This window comes from Asparagus officinalis, chromosome 7, assembly GCF_001876935.1.
Source record: "Asparagus officinalis chromosome 7, Aspof.V1, whole genome shotgun sequence".
Classification (NCBI taxonomy): Eukaryota; Viridiplantae; Streptophyta; class Magnoliopsida; order Asparagales; family Asparagaceae; genus Asparagus; species Asparagus officinalis.
The window spans coordinates 119984632-120005308 of record NC_033800.1 but is presented as its reverse complement, the minus strand read 5'-3'; the positions used below and the strand labels follow the sequence as shown (position 1 = coordinate 120005308).

The window sequence follows — 20677 nt, the reverse complement described above, 5'->3', positions numbered from 1 at the left end:
TACAGTAGCCCTATGACAAGAGGAAGAGATTACAAGTGAAGCTCGGGATGTGAGATTTGAAAGTGTGAAAACAAGTGAAAGTTGAAGTTCTTTTGAACAATAAACACAAACTCAAGAGATTTTTCAATGCTTGCTTGGTTACTGAAATTAATAAGGTTGGTGGGTATTTATAAGAAGTGAAGATGACAGCCAAGATCCAAAGAAACAGACAAAATCCCTCAAAAATTGAGATTTCTAAAACTGTACAAAACTAGCCGTTGGAAGGCTTATTAGTCGACTGACGAGTTTCATCAGTCGACTGATGAGCTGACCGTTTTAGGTAATTTTTAGCTCATCAGTCGACTGACTAGATAATCAGCCGACTGATGAGGTCATCAATCAACTGGTCAGTCGACCAAATAAGAAACGTAAACTTTTTAAGATTCTGGCGGGTTTCATCAGTCGACTGATCTCAAGCATCTGTTGACTGATAACGACTTTTCAGCCAGTATCGGTTTTTGAAAATGAGTTTAAAGATAGTAAATAAATTTCAAAAAATGTAAAACTTTGGAAATAGTTTATAGACATAATAACAAACTTGTATGAAAAGGAATTTTGCAAAAAGGTCATCGTATTTGTGAAATCATTGTTTTAGCAAAAATATCAAAATACGAGTATTGAAAATGTGTAAGTGTGTTATCCCAAGAGCTTCAAATGTAATCAACAAACTACTTGCTTATATTAAGTACTAGAGAGAAAATAAAATAGCAAATATCCCTCACATATAAGTACATGGCTTGAGTCTTGATATTTGCTTCTACGTTGATGAAGCTTCTCATGTATGTAGTGCTCTTTGAAAACTTTACTTCATCACTTTGCCTCCACCTCCTTAGATATCGTCATTCTAGCCCATATTCCATCTACTCTTCCATCAATGATGCTAATGAATTGTAATCTATAATATAGCTCAATAAACAATTAGCACCAACAATGATGTTTGTAAATCATCATCAAAACAAAAAGGCTAACATCAATATCACGAAATTGGAAAACTTTATCTGTCACTACATCAGGACTTGTCTTACACCAAAACTCCGAAATTATAGCGAGAATTGAAAATTATAGTTTCATATTCTAACATGCTAGAAAGTTGAGATCATGAAGTGGTGTAGAAATCCGCTAGAAATTCATAGCCAACAAGATTTGAACATGGATGCTCCGATATCATATTAAAGCCCCCAACCATTACACAAACGCTCTAAAATTATGGTGAGAGTTACAACTTTATATTCTAACAGTGGCAAGTGGATTACTTTAGATTATAGTTTACCAAACAATGAACTAGCTTATTTTTTGTTCAAAAAGTTTGACAAAAAATAAAAGACCACTTTTTACTGCTTATGATTACATGAATAATGCGGCCTATTTTTTAACTCACCCATTACCTTTTTGGTCATTTGACCATAATGGGAGAGATAATAATCCACTCATTTATCAAACAAGTAATGTTTAAAAATAGAATATAATGCACTAAGTTTACCAAATACTTAGCTTACAATTTATTTATAATCCATAGTTCCCAAAATATTCTGATGGTATTATTGCAGTCATCATATTATATCAATGTCATCATCAACTTCACAATTAATGGGAGAGATAATAATCCACTCATTTATCAAACAAGTAATGTTTAAAAATAGAATATAATGCACTAAGTTTACCAAATACTTAGCTTACAATTTATTTATAATCCATAGTTCCCAAAATATTCTGATGGTATTATTGCAGTCATCATATTATATCAATGTCATCATCAACTTTACATCCTCATAAAGTAGGAGAGAGAGTGTGTGAGTTGGTGGAGATTTGTGCCTACTTTATGAGGATTGTGCTACATAGGTGACAATGAGGGAAATCTCCTTCTATGACAAGGATACTCATTAATCTCATATATATATATATACTAGTTTTTACACACGTGCAACACACGTGATTTAATACCATGATTAAGTATTTTTGGCAGTTTGTGCTCATTTTTTTCTTTAAACTCTTACATCCCAATTATTTTTTATGTTTGTTTAAATGGGATACACCCAATTTAAATTTTCATGTTGATATTTGAATTGACAAAAAACAAATATAATTTAAAAATAATTTGAATTTTTATATTATTTTTGACCGATATGAAACTAAGCTTTATTTGAGAAAGTATAGCATTGCAAAGTGAAAAATATTAAAATAGTGTTATACAAGGAAGGTGAATATTTAAAACCAATATGGCAAAATGATTGATTTAAAGTATGTTAAAACGATGCAAAAGAGAATATGAAGTTTATTCCTAATCATTGATAGACTTCATAAAAAAATATAAATTAAAGATTAATGCTAACTCTAGTATACTTTTATATGATAAAAACATCCACATAAGAATATAAAAGTACTGAAAAAAATTCATGAAACTCCCTTCTAAAGATTCCTAATTTCACTCAAAATAATTAAACTATTCTATAAAATATTCATAAAATATTGTTTTTATTTCTTCTATTTTATTTTTTATTGAGTTAAGATCAATCCTTCTTCAGGTTTATCATTTATCATTTCTCGGACAATTCTAGAGTATTGTCTTCATCATCTACATCAATTGTGACATCAGGCTAATTTTGTATTTTTTATGCTATTATCTTTCCTAGGCTCGTTAATTTTTTATCATCTCATTTAACTTTACAAAGAAGTCAAATGTACTTATGATGTTCAACACAAACTGCTCAAAATATAGACTTTGATTTTTTTCTATTTCAATGAGAATAAATATTAATTTCATATATATAAAATTCTTTGTGTTCCTAATTTATTACTTAAATAAATTAGAAGCTATCTCTTTATTTTCCTCTAAAATGAATTCTTCTGATGTGCATCCAATAAGAATTTCTGTTATTTCAATAATATTACCTTTGCTCTATCCCTGTCATTTTCCATAAAGATCTAAACTAAATACCTGCATTATTCATTACCAATTTCTCTTAGATTATAATATTAATATTTAATTTGAAGAACACAGTATGGAATTTATGAATACTTACTAATTTTTCTTATGTCTTCCATGGAGATTTTTTCTTTGATTAGGATAAAGTTATTAAATTATTTTTTAATGTAACTCATTCAGTGCTTCATTAATAGATATGTCTTATGTTAATGCCAATTCAAGTGATTCATTGACGTTTTCTGAATTTTAGATTTATTTCCATCACTTTCCCATTTGCAATGGAAATAACTCAATTCTTTTAAAGTTATCTCTAAATATTCTAATAGTTTCTCCATATGTAATTCCTTGTATTCTTTTACCCTATAAATATTATTAACGTCAAAGATTAAAGTTTCTAAATTAAAATCAATTAATGCTAAGGTATAATATTATAGTGTTTTATCATTTCTATGGATTTAAACATCTATCAATTAATGTTACGAATGTATTTTGGCTACCCCAACTTATTACTAAAATTATATGAAATTACTTTAATTTATATAGTGCCGATAATTTTTAATCTATAATATTTTTAAAAATTTTATCCATTAACCGGATGTTTTTAATCAATTCTTATTGTTTTTGTTTACCAGTATCAACTTAGACTATTCTTAGATGCTGAAAATGGATAGTAAATCCCTAAATTAGAAATTTTAATATATATATATATATATATATATATATATATATATATATATATATATATATATATATATATATATATATATATATATATATATATATATATATATATATATATATATATATATATATATATATATATATATATATATATATATTGAGGATGATGGAAAGAGTATGAGTAGTAGCACTAGCTGCTGCTCTTTTGGAGCATGAAACTCTGTCAGGGACTCAGATCAATGAGTTGCTGGCTAAATTGAGTACACAAGAGGAGCAGGTACTCGTAGAAGTTTCAGAGAGTAGTGCACAGAGATTTGTGGCTGCTGCTGCAGTGAAAGCCAAGGGAGTTGCTCAGCCTGTTGTGGGATCTTAGCAATGGTAATAAATTTTTATTGGTGTATGATTAGTGTATAGTTTTGTATGAGCTTTAAGTGGCTCCACATAATTCTCATATTACTCGTATGGGATTGGAATTGTGTTGTACTTGGACGAATATTGTTAGCTCTTATTCTGGCATCCATACAATCACCATTTACAAGCTCCATTCACATATTTCTGCATATCTTTGACGTTAGCTGGAAGTTTCAAAGGGTAGCAAGTTCTGGGTCAATGTTCGAATCAAGTACACAATTTGGAAAATAGTTCTCTCAAAGGGGTGGTTTATGTAAATGATTTATGGCTTCTCTATTCTTGATGTTTACATACACAATGTAGAGCAAATTATATTGGTGTCATATTTTTGTGCAGTTGTTAAAAGCATACGTTTTGCTGTAGGATTCCATGGAATTATGGAGAAGCTCTTGAAGTTGCCTTTTCCCTTCTAAATGGAAATTCATATCAGTTAACAAAACCAGCAACACCATAAACTTGCATGTTTACAACTCAAGTCCCAGCAGAAAATACAGCAACACCATAAACTTGCATGTTTACAACTCAAGTCCCAGCAGAAAAATCAGTACACATTACAATACATTGCAATCAAACATAAACAACTAGGTAGTTAAATGTTGACAATAATCAGACCACTCCTGATTCAAGCTCCTAGTTAACACACTCCTCATTCAAGCTCCTGATTCATAAGCTCCTGATTCAAGCTCCTGATTCAAGCTCCTGATTCAAACAACAGAAATCAGTTTGAGAAACATATAAGCTTTTGAAGTAAGTTAGGTAATTATTTAAAAAATTAGTATTATTGAAGTAAGATAGCAAATCTGTTATTGAAATCAAGCGAGGGAAAAAAGGGGTAAAAGCCTTTGTACATCACAAATCAAAAGCATATACTTGGATCTAATTACTACTATGTTTTGGGACTCACCATCCGAATGGGACACGATTCCTGTACATAAAAACAAGAGACTATGACAAAATTTAAGTAGCATACAGATTTTCAAAGATGCAATTCACTGTACATATAATTACTACTTGTTTCATTGTTGGAATGAAACAAGTATGACCTTCAGCTACATTACATATGAAGAAAATAAATAGCAGAGAACACATGGAAGTTTTCACATGTTGATTTCTGGATAAGAGAATTTCAGGTGTCAAATATTAACAGTAGAACCATTTCTGGATAATCATAACTTCCCAATTCTTTTTTTTTCGTTTCTAGGGATTTTATCTGTTCCTATTGTATCACCATCCATGCAATGGACCAAAGCCACTAGTTAAATATCACGCCAAGACCAGAGCCACTAGTCATAAGTTATCCACTACCAGAAATAAGACAGAACCATTACCCTCTTAAAGATAACATACATTAAAACGAGATTCAGATGAAGACCGTCTTCATATGAGCACATCATCCCCATCTTCACTTGATGACCCATTACCCTCTTGCCAATTTGTATCACCGCATGTAGAAGACCTACATTATAAAGAAAAAATATATATATACATCAAGGGGATAATAGAATGTGAAGAATAAGAAAGGATTAAAGAAGGTAAAAGAACTACTACTTACGGATTTGTGAGTGCCGGACAATTTCGCTTATCATGTGATTGGCCTACTTTACCACATCCGTGGCAACGTCTATCTTTTTTATTTTTTGCTCTAGCCATTGCTTTCTCTTTTCCTCCCTTCAACCTTTTGCCGCATCCTTTTGCTCGCACTTGATCGGGTTCATTGAAACTATTTTGAAGAGTACAAGAATCCTGCACACTAGTACCATCATCCATTAAATTACAACTCATCTGATTACTTTTCTCGGTGAAGCTCTTTGCAACCGTGCGGCCACTAACCATGTGGCTACTAAGAAATTGGTCGATTTGCTCATTAATGATACGCACTCCATCGGTAAACATCTTCCTCGTTTCTTCACATACAAGGGACTTGTCAACTAGTTCCAAAGATGATTGGATAAATTGACTCCGCGTTAAAAGATAAGAATTGTCAGGGCTTATCTGCATGCCTTTATCATCATACACTGTCCCCGATTTTGCAGACTTAGTCCACCTCTTTAAGATGTATTTATCGGGCAATATTTCAGCATCAAATTTCATCAAGTAGGAGATAATGTGAGTACATACGATTCCGGCACTTTCAAACTTTTTACAACTACAAGAAACCAAATCCAAGTCCTTGTCATAAACGATTTCGCGGACTTTGCTTGTTGCGAGCTTCTTTCTTTGAATTTGATACACACGGTGATTGTCGGTTTCCCTAACAAACTGCAACTTATAGTTAAAGTTGTCACACACTTCAGCCTCAAACTTGAAATAGATCTCGTTCGTGTAAATATCAACCATTTGCTCCAAAAAGTCATGATTTATTCTAAGTTTAGGTTTCTCAATCAAGTCTTTGTGATCGGCCATCAACTCCTCATGTCGTTGGCGCACTAATCCCCTGCCAAACTGTATCATAAAATCCACCAATGAATTATTCTTCGAGACAAATTTCTTGAAGAATGCATGTCCACTTTCTGCTCGTTGACTACTTGACATGTCTGCTGAGAAAATATGATTAACATATGCAGGAATCCATCTTGACCGAAGTTCATATTGGTCTTGCAACCACTTGTTTCCTTCTAACCCACTTTTCTTAATCAAACTTTCCCATTGTAAATCAAACTCTTCAGGAGTCTCTGATTTCCAAATGCAAGCCGAGAACTCACTTTTATAAATACTATACTTCACTGCATCAATTTTCTCAGAAAACTTCATTAATATATGCCAACTACAATACCTATCAAAAGAATTAAATAAAGTGTTAAAAAGAAAGGCTATGCATATAAACATTTTCAATAATATATAAAAACTATAATACCTGTGAAAAGTATTTGGAAGAACAAGAGGGAATGCCTTAGTCATAGCTGGGTCTTGATCAGTAATAATCATCTTCGGGGCACCACCAGGCATACTTTCCAAAAATTGAGTAAATAACCATACAAAATCATCAACGCTCTCATGATTCAAAAATCCACAAGCAAAAATAATTGTTTGACCATGATTGTTAACCCCCATTATTGGTGCAAATATAAGGCCATAGCGATTAGTGCTATAAGTAGTATCAAAGATTACAACATCACCAAAATAATTGTAAGCCCGCCTTGATCTTGCATCGGACCAAAAACAACGAGTAATCTTTTGTTCCTCATCGGCCTCAATTTGAAAAGTAAATGAGGGATTCTTTCCTTGTTCCAATTTTAAATACTCATAAAACATTTCCCCATCGTGCCCCTTCATATCAGCACGTATATCCCTCTCATGATTATATAAATCTCTTTGAGTGCACCCAATATTTTCTATACCTCCAGATTGTACTCCAAGAAAACTAAATTGTTGATGCTGAGGTATATTCACCATGGAGAGCTGTTTAGTTAAAGACTTTGTTGCAGCTGAAACGTTACGATGAGACCTCAAAAGATGAACCTTTGATGGTGTTGATAGCGGGTGACTGTGCTCCTCATTAAAAACAGTAACAATGTATTTTCCAGAGTTTGATTTTAAAACTGCAATTTTGGCAGTACAATCCTCTGCTAAGCTTCCTCGACGTCTTTTCTTTCCAACATCCGCGATTTTTAGAGAGTTTCCTTGTTTAAAACAAACATACTCCTTCCTTCTTATTTCACAACTTCCCGCCTCTTTCTGAGTAGTCCAAGACCTTACACTAAACCCAGCTGCTTTAGCATAAGCATTGTAGAATGTCAAAACATCATCTATTGTGTCAAATTCTTGCCCCTTTTTTGGCCTCAACTCATCTGATACTTGAGGAGTATATATCAAATCATCGTCGTCCAAGTTTAATTCATTAGCTACATTTTGACAGCTAGACCCTACTCCAATGTCCAAGTTTTCCATGTCTCACAACAGATTCGATACCTGCGACCAACATATATGGCAACTGTTTTAAGTTAACAAAACTTTACAAAAGCCCCTACTTCAATACATAACTATTAATGAAGGTTGATGTCTACTTAATTATGATTAACAATTTTAATAAATGTTAACTGATTGTTTCTGTGGAGTACTAAATAACAGACTCAATGAAGCATACAAATTCAGGGACGAGAATTAAACCAACCAAGATTCAAAATAGCAGAGTTGCATACAAGTTCACAGACACCAGCCAGTACAACAACACCCATTTGAACCAGGTCATAGGAATATTTACATATTCGCCTTGTTCAAGCGTGGCACAAGTACTATTTTGAGATCTATTGCTCAACTGACAGTAAAACCTAAGTTAGTTTATTCACCAATAGAGTTCATTTAGTCGAACAATGGATTAAAAAAAGGGGCTATTACAAACACCTTCAATCTGATTTTTTCTTCCCCGATTAATAACCTCCCAAATTATCAAATAAATCGCTGGATGTTGTGCACGCATCAATTCAAAAACAAAGACAAAAAACAAAAAAAACAAAAAAAAGATGCGATATTTATCAATAAGCATCAGATAAAATCCCCAGAAATGAAAAAAAAAGAGGAATAAAAATAGGAAAGCCGACCTGGGCCTGCTTGAAGAAGACGGAGCTTTCGACGTCGGACGAATTGGGAAGGAGCGGCGGACCAGGACGTTTTCCAACCGCAGCTTGCTTCGACGGAGCTGACAAGGCCGAGATCGCGGTGGAGCTGAAGGTTCGACGTCGGAAGGAGGAGGGGTTTTCCGACCAGAGAAATCTTGCTTCGACGGAGCTGACGAGGCCGAGAAAGCTTGCTTCGACGGAGCTGACCAGGTCGGATTTTTTTGGGAACGATTTGAGGGATTTGGGGATTTTTGTTTTAGGGAAGCAAAGGTTTGGGGGAGAAATATCAGGAGTGGGCCTCGAAAAATGGGAAACTTTGAAAACCAACTTTGATCACGAGAAAGCTTTCTCTCGTGCGATTTTTGCAAAAAAGCCCCCCAGGTCGGAAAATGCGTACGCATTATCCGTATAGGAAACGTGATATATATATATATATATATATATACACACACACCAACACACAGTGACATGGGATTCCATTTCTCAAATTGAGTTAATTTATAGCGTTCATATGTTCTCCTGTTGACTAAGGCGTTGGGGGTATCTGGATCTAGATCCGAACACATTCAATAGTTCGAGTGTGAGCTGGATCAATTGTCGGATCTGTGTAATCCCTTTTACACTTAGTATCTTAAGTTGTAAAATATTACATATAAATATTTTAAGTTGTCCAGTGTTAGTAAATTGTAAACATTTTTAAAAGAATTTGTTATACCAAAAATATCCCTTCATAGAAATGAATGTAAAATTTAATAAAAACATAGATGATATGTATAGTTATAAATATATCAATAAATAAGATCAATATAATTATAAAAATATCATATGCTAATTATATGAAAATATTAACAGAAACATTCCGACATGCAACTAATTACGGAAGGTACTAATATGTCAGTTTTTTTATAATTTAGGATATTAAATTACTATTTTTTATTACTTAGGGTATTAAAGTACTGTTTTTGTAACTTATGATAGTTAAGTGTGAAAGTGGTGAAGCAATATGGTATTTAAGTGCCATTTAATTTGGCCATGTTCTTCCCGCAGACTTTGATGTAAATAGTCAACTAAGGGGCTGTTTGGTTAAAAAAAATTTCCCTTAAAAGCCTGCCAAAGTGTCACTTCTTTGGTAGGTTTTAAGCAAAAACGCCTCTAAAAAAGAGGATTTTGTTTGAAAGTCTGTCAAAAAGTGACATTTTTGGCAGGCTTTCAATAGTGACTTTCCCTCAAAAACAGGGAACCAAACAGCCCCTAAAGAGATTTTTGGCGGTATTCGATAGAATTTAACCACATGTAAATAGGTATTCAGAACTTTAATGTATTTCTTTTAATTTTCAAATATTAAAGAAGAATAATTTCATGTTATCTCGTTCTTGGGGTGTAATTATGCACCTGACCCGCTTGCGTGTACGCTTCACTGCCGCTTTGTCTTGAGCACAGCAAAAGACGCAAAGGGGACAGAAAAAGCAACCCCCTCTCATGAGCAAACGCAAACATAATCCAAAACAAGATCTCTTTTCAGGATTGGGGGGCAGGAAGCGCTTCAAAAGTCCTAATGATTATTCCGTTGAGCTTTCTTCAAAGCTCAAGATAGCATCAAAAGCTACGGCATGTGCACAACTTACCCAAGAAAACAAAAACAGATGATAAGAAACAACGAACGTGTGGCCTCAGATTTGCAGACTATAGCACCAACGGCATAGTTCGACATAGAACAAAAGCCTACCGGGCTTGGCTTTGGGCTTATTGACGCGCATCTAGACGGGCGGCCCCTTTGTGCGCCTAATCTTCAAACAACTATGTGGCATTTGGTCCGGGTATCTGATTGAGGTGAGCCAGGGGTCCACGTAAAGCGGCTAACGAGCTCTACGGTAGGGATCATGGAGCGCCATTTGAGGTCGTTTTTAGGCGCAAAGTACTTCGATTCGGGCTAGTTCGAGGTTGTTTTTGTTATTAGGCCATCTTTGTGTTCGTACCTTAACAATTTTGTGTTTTTTTATTTTATTTTGAGACCTGTTGTTTGGTCCGAGCTACGTAGTTACGCGTTCTAAGTACATGTCCTATCAGAACTCTGCATAGTGCCACGCAATTTGAACCGTAAAGGGGCCATGAAAATTACCATCATGCCCCCCACTACCCCACATTTTAGGATTAAGAACACCCCCACATAGCACTGAGCATTCTGATAGGATGCGTCCTCACGTATTACAGGGTTTTCAGCTATATATTTAGGTCTTGGTTTTGCAACAATGCACCAAACAGATTATCCTATTTTTCTTTTTTTTTTCCGATAAAAATATTATTCTATTTTTTAGATTATTTAAGAGTTCCTATCATACAGATTTTGCTAATCACTAATCAAAATAATCTTTCACCATTATCCTTCAGAGAAGGTCAAACAAGTCCTCCACATTCTTCCTTAGGGCTGGGCATATTCGGTTCGGGTCGGTTTTAAGCCCAATCCGCATCTAATCCGAATTTTTTAAATTCTCAAAACTCTCATTCAGAACCAGATTTTTTTCCCTTCATCCGAATATTCGGCCCAACCGAAATTCGGATCGGTTTCGGTTTCGGGCCGAATTAATTCCATTTCACAAAAATTTGTCCATACCTGAGATCATTGCCTATTAATTTCTAATGAAGTATCATTATTTGTCCATTTTGTCTACTTAATTTTTTCCCCAAACAATGAAATGTGAAGCTTGTTTGAAGTAACACCATTGCCACAACTAACAAAAAAAACTAAAATCAGTGAAATAAGTGCAAACCATATCAACAAGTACATACCATACCACAATAATAAACTCATTAAAGAGTTATTTAGTTACAAACCATACAAATAGTCTAGAAATAATTAAAGGAACACCTACTTAAGTTAGAGATTTTCAAGATTATCAACATATAATTTTGGCTAGTGTTTTGTTTTTTAGTACATTAGGTTGGGGGCAATTTCAAGATTTTCCAAAAGGAATACAGCTGGTTGAATTAGTATGAGTTTTGACATGTTGCTATGTCTTTTGACAGTCTCTGGATGCAATGAAGAGCATTTGGAGAGCGCTTTCTCTTGTTTTTTACTTAAAAAAGTCTTCCTTTGTGTTGTGCCATAGCCTAATATCTGTTTTATGTGGATTACATTGTTTTCTGAGATTTCTGTTTTTAAGTTGTTTTCTTTTATCCGAATCGATGTGATATTGGTTGTGTCCCGAGAAGTCTGGGTTGTGCTCAGTGAGTTGAAGACTTGAAGGGATAGGTTGCTGATGAAGGACTTTGAGTTATTTTTTGGAACAAATGCTCAACCGTTGAGGATTTTGAGCCTAGGGCGAAAGTAATAAGCTCTGGTATAGTTCACTTACTGGGAGAAATGGAGTTAGGGTTAGGGATTTTTCAGTATTTATATTAGAAAATTCGGTTCGGTTTTTTTTGGGCGGTTCAGGGATTCAAACCAGATCCAAACCGGTTTAATTCGGTTCGGACGGTTTAGAGTCTTCTTCTCATCCGTTTAATCCGGTTTGGATAACCGACCCGTTTTTTTGGGCGTTTTTTTCGGTTGAACCGGTTTTTTTCGGTTTTTGCCCACCCCTATTCTTCCTTTGAAAAACCAAATCCATAGGACCTTTAATTCTACTACATTTTCCCGAATGCATTTATGCGGGATTGGATGCAAAGGTGTTAGAAGAAATCCTCCATTATCTAAAACAGGAGGCTACACCAAACTTAATTTGGCTAGTACAAACTCGTTCAAACGATTTACAGTAAATCTCAGACATTGTCCTCGTTGGCATTGTCAACAACAACTCCAGGCTTGCACGTGTGAAGCAAGAAGCTGCACGCGCCAACGGCCTCTGCGACGGTGAGAAACATCCATTCTTGCCCTATCTTCTCAAGGATCTTTGATTTATCGAGCTTCTTCACCACTTCGCTTCCAGGGTTGCATGCTGATTCCACTTGTGTCAATGCTTGCCACAGCTTTAAGAAAACAAATGGTTAAGTTAACTCAATGTCTCAGCACTTACCACTACATCAAAACTCTGTTAAGTATTGTACTTGTAGACTCTGAACACCAGCACTTGTGACCATACATTCAACATAATGCGATGGATCAATACACGTGTGGAATTGTCACTTACCACCCATATCAAGAATCACATATTGCAAGCTGCTACTTTCCCCTTTCACTCTCAATCTATCTTCCTCGTCATCGATCCACCTCGATATCCTAAATAAGGCTAAACATTAGCATTTGTTCAAATGTGCATATGTATGTATATTCTAGGAATGCACAATTGTTAAGTTCACCTCTCTCGTAAGTAGCTGGCATTGGCAAAATAGATGGGCGCATCAATTTGGAGTATGAACACCCCGGGCATGCTCTGGGCTATCGGATACTGATCCATCCTTCTGTAGATTGCAGAGTTTGGAATGTTCCCTAGAACAGAGGTTCGAGGCCTCGCAATGAATAATAATACCCTTAGTATTGAGATCACAACCTGCATATGGACGCAAATTTGATTAGTAAAAAGTACAGTATGGGAACAGAAATTAGACCATTACTTGACTATTTTGAATTTCGGATAAACTGCAACGTAGACCGCATACAGTACTGCTGCTTTGAACTTACTATCCTTAAGAGTTTCATTGCTGCAGATAGACCCTCTTGGTCAATTTTTTTAAACTCTTTTAACCTTGGTTAAGTGTTAGAGAAGATAATGATCATGGGTGGAATTAGTGAGTCTATCTGAGGATAAAAGATTGGAACAATTTATCAAGGGAAGTTATTTTAAAACAACAACACTACAAGAGGTCTATGTGGAAGTAACTTTCGAATTTACATACCGCAAGAACAAGCCCGATTTCGACACTGCCAAATACAACACCGAAGTACGCTCCAATACAAACGCAGAAGTCGATCTTGTCGACATGCCAAAGGTGAATCGCGGCTTTATAATCAATCAGACTGACCATCGCGGAGATAATAATGGAAGCAAGAACGACTAGAGGAGTATAGTGAAATAGTGGCGTCAAGAAAAGTAATGTTATCATCACCGCGGTCGACATCACAACATTCGACATGGCAGTCTTGCACCCAGCGTTGTAGTTCACCGCCGTTCTTGAGAACGGGCCTGATCAATACCAAAATCTAAGCATGAATGTGATGGTACGTGTATATTAATCATATCAAGAATCTAGATTTGGGAGTAACCATCTTTTTTTTTTTTCCTTTTAGTTTTTACGAAACTAGAAGTGGAGCAGCGGCGTACCGGTAGTCAAGTAGCATGATGTTATTGATCCAGCCATGTTCATCATACCGAACGCAATCATCTCTTTGTTGCCGTCGATGTGGTAGTTCTTGAACATGGCAAAGCTTCTTCCTACAGCAATTCCTTCCTGCAGTTTTAAGAGAACGTAAGTAGTCCAAATATATGAACTTCACGAAATACCAATTTAATGCTCGAAAGCAAGTAACCAATCAGTTCAAATTGGATAATTTTTCGATCAGATTGACTATATATCCACGTAATATGTTCAAGTTTTAAAACTGGGCCTTTATAGATGCCGGCCCAGTTTCATCCAAACACACCTCTGTGAATTAAATTTAGAGTACCAGCTCTGACAAATTGTTTAGACCAACTAACAAAAAAAAAAAAAAGAAAAAAAAAAGAAAAGAAAGAAATGGTACTTACGGCTAGAGCAATTATGCCGGTAACTATACCAGTCTTGAGAGCTATCATCATGTATGGAGGAGACAAGGTAAAGCTTGTCAAAGAAGGTGGATTCAGCCCCTTTTTTAGGTACCCTATCTGCAAAAGAGAGAAACAAATTACAAAAGGAGAACATAATTAGACTAATAAGTAGGTTATATGGTTTTTCTTTTTTTTTTCTTTTTTCTTTATTTCTCCTTCCTTCTGTAGATGCGAGCAATATGGTTAATGGGCCTGACCAATTTTGAAATATTTTGAAAAAAAATTAATAGACAACGCACTCAAAGCTTGTGAAAAGAATGGCCGTGATTTGACTATAAAAACCATCATTTGAAAGCTTGTGAAAGAATAAGGGGAAGAACTAACCACTTGGACACCGTGGGTTTCTGCATGAGTGAGATACACTAGAATACTGCCGAGGATGACGGAGGTCAACGGGGCCGCTGCAGAAACCCAGAAGAACTTGGGCCTACTCTTGCTCTGTTAAATCAAACAAAATTAAGTATAGATAAATGTAATTATTATCGACATTCTATATATAAATACACCCTTATTCATTAAAGTACGGCCCATTAAACTGATCCACAGGGTTTTCTTGAAAAGCTAAGCTTTCCAGACCAAGCCCAGATAGTGTACTGGGTGGCCCCACTATCATAAATTTGAATAGAAAATGAGATTGTTATAAATCTTCAAAGGATTATTATGTGCTTATGGCCCCGAGCGTATAGACTCAAAGAGAGGCTACGGTTGGCGGTCGACCCCTAAAAATTCAGAAATTTTGTGTAGAGAAATTTTGGTTCAATATTGGTCCAGTTGTTTCTAGACGGAAAAAGTGCCTTTAAAAACAGCTCTTTGTTGGAGCAGTCTTCTTTGATTTAATCCAAGTCCAGTTTTACAATAGAACCAAATTGAAACTGGTCCAACAAATTTTCTGGCTGTGGACACGGTGAGCCAAGTAGAAACTAGCTAAAATGAGCCTGAAGTGCACGCCCAACCTGACATGTGCTTTGGCAAGCTCGCAGATTTTGTCCAAGATACATGCATACAGCTATGCTCTATGTGAAGACATGCAAACATGCGATGCAATAATTAACGCTAGAAAGAGACACGCCACAAGTTGTCACGTGTAACAAATGTAGAGGGAGGGAGAGAGAAATCAAACATAGTCCTTGTTGATCATTAACATAGCTCATAGAAAATATAGGTATTAAAAAATTCTAATTTTGTGCGTACGAGGGTTCTGATATAATTTATATTAGTTACATGTGGAAACATTTAAGAGATGAAGCGAGAACGCATATAAATTTCATCTTTTGTTTTTTTTTAAATATATGGATTTTATACTTTATGAAGTAGAAATCAAAATTACAAGAATTTGTAACTCATAGGAAACATATTATATATTGTACATATCAACTAGAAGGATGCGACAAAAGTATAGACAACCCTTGTATATGGTGGTATTAATTCAAGGCGAGCCTGTCTTCAATTATTTCACATTTGGTGCTAAAGGGAATGACGTTCACATGACATGCTACAACTTTATTTAGTTTAAAACATTAGCCAAGAATGGGTAAATGGTGTCGTCACGAGATTTTGCCTCACTCAATAATTAGTATCTTTTTTGGAGTCATAAACCCGAATGGAACAATAATAGTTTATCAAAATTGGTATCTCTAGGTACAAGACATAAATATTCTAAAGTTGTGGGGATCATTAGCTTTTAGGGGAATATTTGTATGAGCTGCAGAATTCTAAAGGTTGCAATAATTTGAAAGTGACTACTTCAACTCAACAACATTAACAATCAATGGAGCAAATATGAGATTAGACATATATTTCAGAAAAATATAGGTGAAGCAATTAAAAAGAGTATGATATATTTTCTATCCAAGAAAAGAACATGATATAACTAACCTAACAAAGGAGCTAGAGAATTCTTAACACAATTAGATATTAGCAAGAATATGATTCATCTAATTAATAGTTGACCCCAAAATCTAGGATAAGACTATTGCTGTTATTTTAACATTAACGCAATTACTATCAATTATAAGGACAATTTACTTACAAAATAGCGCGTGCTGAGGAGGAAGAAGAGGAAGACAACTCCGAGAACTACACTCTCCCATCTCCACTGAAAAAAAAAAAAATCTTCAATTTAAATGATCTCTAAGGGGAAAAGTTTCTTTAAAATTAATATAAAAATAATTAATGGTTCTTTTCAATAAAATGAAAGTAATGGACTTTATTTATCATTTATTCCATCAAATATAGGTTGTGAAGAACCTGATGTGTCTGAGTAAAGACAGACTCCATAACATCCACGAGATCAGTTGCTGTTGTGAAGTGTTGGAGGCCGAGAATTCCCTTGAGCTGTTGCAGGCAAACCACCGTGGCTGCTCCTCCCATGAACCCCACTATGGTTGCATGTGACAGGAAATCCACTATGAAACCCAACCTTCAATTATTGTCAATAAAATTTTTTTTAAAATCGGTAACATGGAAAATTAAAAATTTCAATGTACTTTAAACACCTTTAAATTTCTGGCAAATTGCAAATACATTTAACATGAGAGTGGTATTTGTAAACTATCTTCTGAACTCGAAAATAGTTTTTTAAAAAAAAACTTATGTGTAGATATCATTTAGAATTAAGCGATGATAATTAATGTTTACCAGTAATTTAACCTCGAAAAGACTAAATAATTATCCTCTAATTGAGGAGCAAATGTACCATCATGTGTGAGATTTGTACTGATCACGTAAGTACTGATAAAAGATTTAGGTAACAGTACAAATGACTACATCCAGGGTGTATCTATACTTGGTCCTTAAAACTTTTTAGTATTTAACCACAGACAACATGCATCTTCCCCCCCTTGCGTCTGACAAAACTAACTCGCTAGCCAAAAACAAGAAAACAAGGCTCGCTACCACTTGATAGAAAAAAAAACAAAAGAGAGACATTCCATGCTATTTTCTTTGGTATCTTTCCTAATTTTATTTTTCTTAAAACCCTCATGACCTCACAATTCAAAGCAATGTATGTCACCCTCTGAAGAGCTTACAGGAAAAACTGCAGAAAAACGACTTGTAATATACATCTTATGGACTTAGGAGCAAATTAGGTCTTGCAACCCTTGAAAATTTTAATCACTTTTGACACTTAACTTTCTTTGAGAAAAGACTATATGCTAGTGAAGTTGTTACACTTTTCTTTCTAAAGTAACTACCTATTAAAAAAAGTAATAAACACATTGTCAAACGAAAGTTAAGCAAAATGAAATTGTGTTAGAAAAAGGTGACAGAGCGTTACTCATGTTGACTGTAAATCCCTCACAAACCGGAAACAGAAACTAGAGATTACTTTACTCCTTTCCAAAATTAGCATCTCACCAACTACTATTACCTAGTTTGAGGGCTCATGAATTCAACGTGAGAGGGAGAGGGAGATTTTTTTAACATAAACGCCTTCAATAACTACAAACATGTCATTACATAAATTCCGCTTTAGTTCCCTTTTTTTTTTAGTTTTTCATTTTAAGAAAAAGATGAAACATGTCACTCCCTATATATACAAATAGAATTTTGTAAAATGTTTCATTTGCTGTAACATGTCATATTACTAACTACATCGATAGTGGTAGATACTTGGGGTACGTAGTTTGGAAACATATTGTGTGCTTGATATTTAAACAAAGTTAAACCTTTCTTGGTTAACTTTCCAAATACAAAGAATGAACATGAAATAAAGTGAGTTCATCCTTCTTAATTTATTAAAAGCAAAGGGTTAGAAAAACCGGTCTAGACAAGTTAAAAAGAGTTAATATATATATATCAAAATGAGAGATTTAATGATCCAACCTTTTGTGTATCTACAAATTAAACAAACACGTTAATTTATTTAAAATAAAATTTCAATTCTGCTTTTGCTGAAAAGGGTTTTAAGTGACGCTTTTTTTTATTTTTTAGTCAAACTAGTTTTTAAGTTAGCTTTTTCATATATACTTGTTTCGTAGAACACCAAATTAAGTTGACCTATAAGCTCCATTTTAAAAAGCTGGTATACCCTGCTAGCTTTTGAAAATTTACTTATAAGCTCACCTGGATAAGCTAGGTTTGACCAAAAGAATTATTATTCTATCCAAACAATGTTCATAGTATTTCTACCAGAAAAGCCAAAAGCCACCCAAACTTACAAGTTTCAAAATAATAAGCCCTCCCAAGCGCCCTCTTAGTAGTTTAACTGTTTTTTTTTACATAATAAGAATCACCATTGGGACTTATTTGCCGAAGTCAAACTACATGAATAATAAGTTATAAAACGTGATACAACACTGGGTCTATGTGAAATCAACCCTTTTCTTAATATCCCATCCTTAATAAATCTTTGTCAAAACAGAATCTAATTAGTACTTATAAACAAATTCTAAGAAACTTTGATTGCCCCTCATATTTTCTTTTGAAATAATTAATGCATAATAGCCCAGTCTTATATCTAGCTAGGACTTTGCTGAAGCACGTAAATATGAATGCATAAGTTAATTACTACCTCAGAATACCCAGAGCAAAGTGAAAAACTCCAGAAAAGAAGGTGGCGGTAAATGCCACGTGTAAGTAAAGTAGTGGCTCCTCCAAAACTGAAATCTCCTTTCCCAGCATTGACGCCAGCAAGAGGGACGGCACAGCCACCGTGCCCACAGCCAGATCCTTTGAACTCCCCATGATAGCGTACACCAGCGGGGGCACGAAGCTTGAATCTGCACCGTCCATGTCAGAGAACAGATTATAGTTATGTTATACTGGCAGTACAACTTATCAAAGGAACTTCTAATTGCATATATATGATCATTATATGTACCTTCCATCTCCTGATGTAAATTTCTTAGAATCACCATGAATTTTTAAGGGTTTCCGCACGAAACAAGAATAAAATGTCTAACTAGAGAAAATTATCATGGACTTTCAAATTTGTTTAAAGACACGTTAACTGCTGCTAACCACGTTAACTACTTGGAAAAAAAAATCTTAATTAACTATCATCGAAATTAAACATAGGAAGAAGAGAATGTGATATAGAAGATATAGTAAATATATAAGGCTAAAATTGACCAAAACATTCCATGTCCAAAGCACGTGAAAAACAACCTAATCCCGTCATATATACATGCAAGTTTTGTCAAGAAGTAATTCGCATTGTATTCTCCAAGAAAAATGTTTATGAAAATTTTGTGTAAAATTTACCTGTATGATCTTGTATGTGAATTCCAGGACTTAACCACAGAAATTTTTTTAATAAAAAGCCAGTGGAGTAGCGGTAACAACTTAAAACGTTATCTTTGCATCATTGCTAAAAGTTTTAGGGTACGAAATTATTAAAGAAAAACATACTTGATATTATTAAATAATTAATAATAGGGATAACGGATATATACTATTAATTTTGTTTAGTAAAATGAATAATTATCTAGAGAGTTGATGAGATACATCCGCTCGGATATGATTAATAGTTCCAAAATTTTTATAGCTTATTTAACGAAATGATGTGTAGCTTCTATCAATTTTTTTTTCTATTAAATAAATGACAGTTATGAGTGTCCATTTTTATCCTAGTGCTTTCCAATTTTCCTAAGAAATTTTTTCATTTATAAAAATCAGAGCTCAAGCGGGACAACAAATAAAACTCACAAAGACCGAGAATAGGAGGGAGGTTAGCAAGCTTGGCATAGCTGATGCCCTGCGGGATAGCCAAACTCGCTATCGTGATCCCGGCAATAAGATCTGCCTTGAACAGGTTGAAAGTATATGATGGAGCCCAGTTGAGGATGGGAAAGACGTACTGCAGGAACAGTACAAACCTCCTAGATCCACTCTCTCCCTTAAACTGTTTCAATGGGTCGTCGGGAAAGAAAGTCTCCTTCAAGTTTGCTCGGAACGTCTCGAGAAACGGACGAGCCGGAGGGACTGGAACCCGGTGAGCGCATTCGACGCCCGCCGGAGGATAGAAAATGCCTTTGCTGCTCATGTAAAATATGTGAATATAAGTTGAGGATTGAAGAGTTTAAGCGGACAGAGAAGAAGGAAAAGAGCGAGCAGAGAGAGGGGATGGTAGCTTATAAAGATGAGATGAGGAGGGAAGTGAAGGGTGCCTTATATAAGAGGATATCCTTTGTAAGCTAATCCCTAGGAGGTCTTTAACGTATCCTCGTTCCACGGCTATTGTAATGCTTTGAAGGTCCCATGCTTCTTGGACACGTGGCAGGTCTTCACTACAGTCATAGAGCTTGACCAATTAGAAAATTTGTTGTTGAAGATCTCCGACAATGATACAGGAGATTAGGGATGAAAAATAACTGAACTAGTAT

General features: G+C 34.9%; 1 protein-coding gene and 1 pseudogene across 1 annotated transcript; both read right to left on the bottom strand.

The window, feature by feature from the left end:
• On the bottom strand, positions 5775-7942 carry LOC109847699 (protein FAR1-RELATED SEQUENCE 5-like). The gene is made up of 3 exons (XM_020416930.1): positions 6909-7942; positions 5845-6827; positions 5775-5797 (listed from the first exon to the last, which is right to left on the bottom strand). Exons 1-3 carry the CDS (start codon positions 7940-7942, stop codon positions 5775-5777), a joined length of 2040 nt encoding a protein of 679 aa, XP_020272519.1.
• On the bottom strand, positions 12278-20419 carry LOC109848601 (annotated as a pseudogene).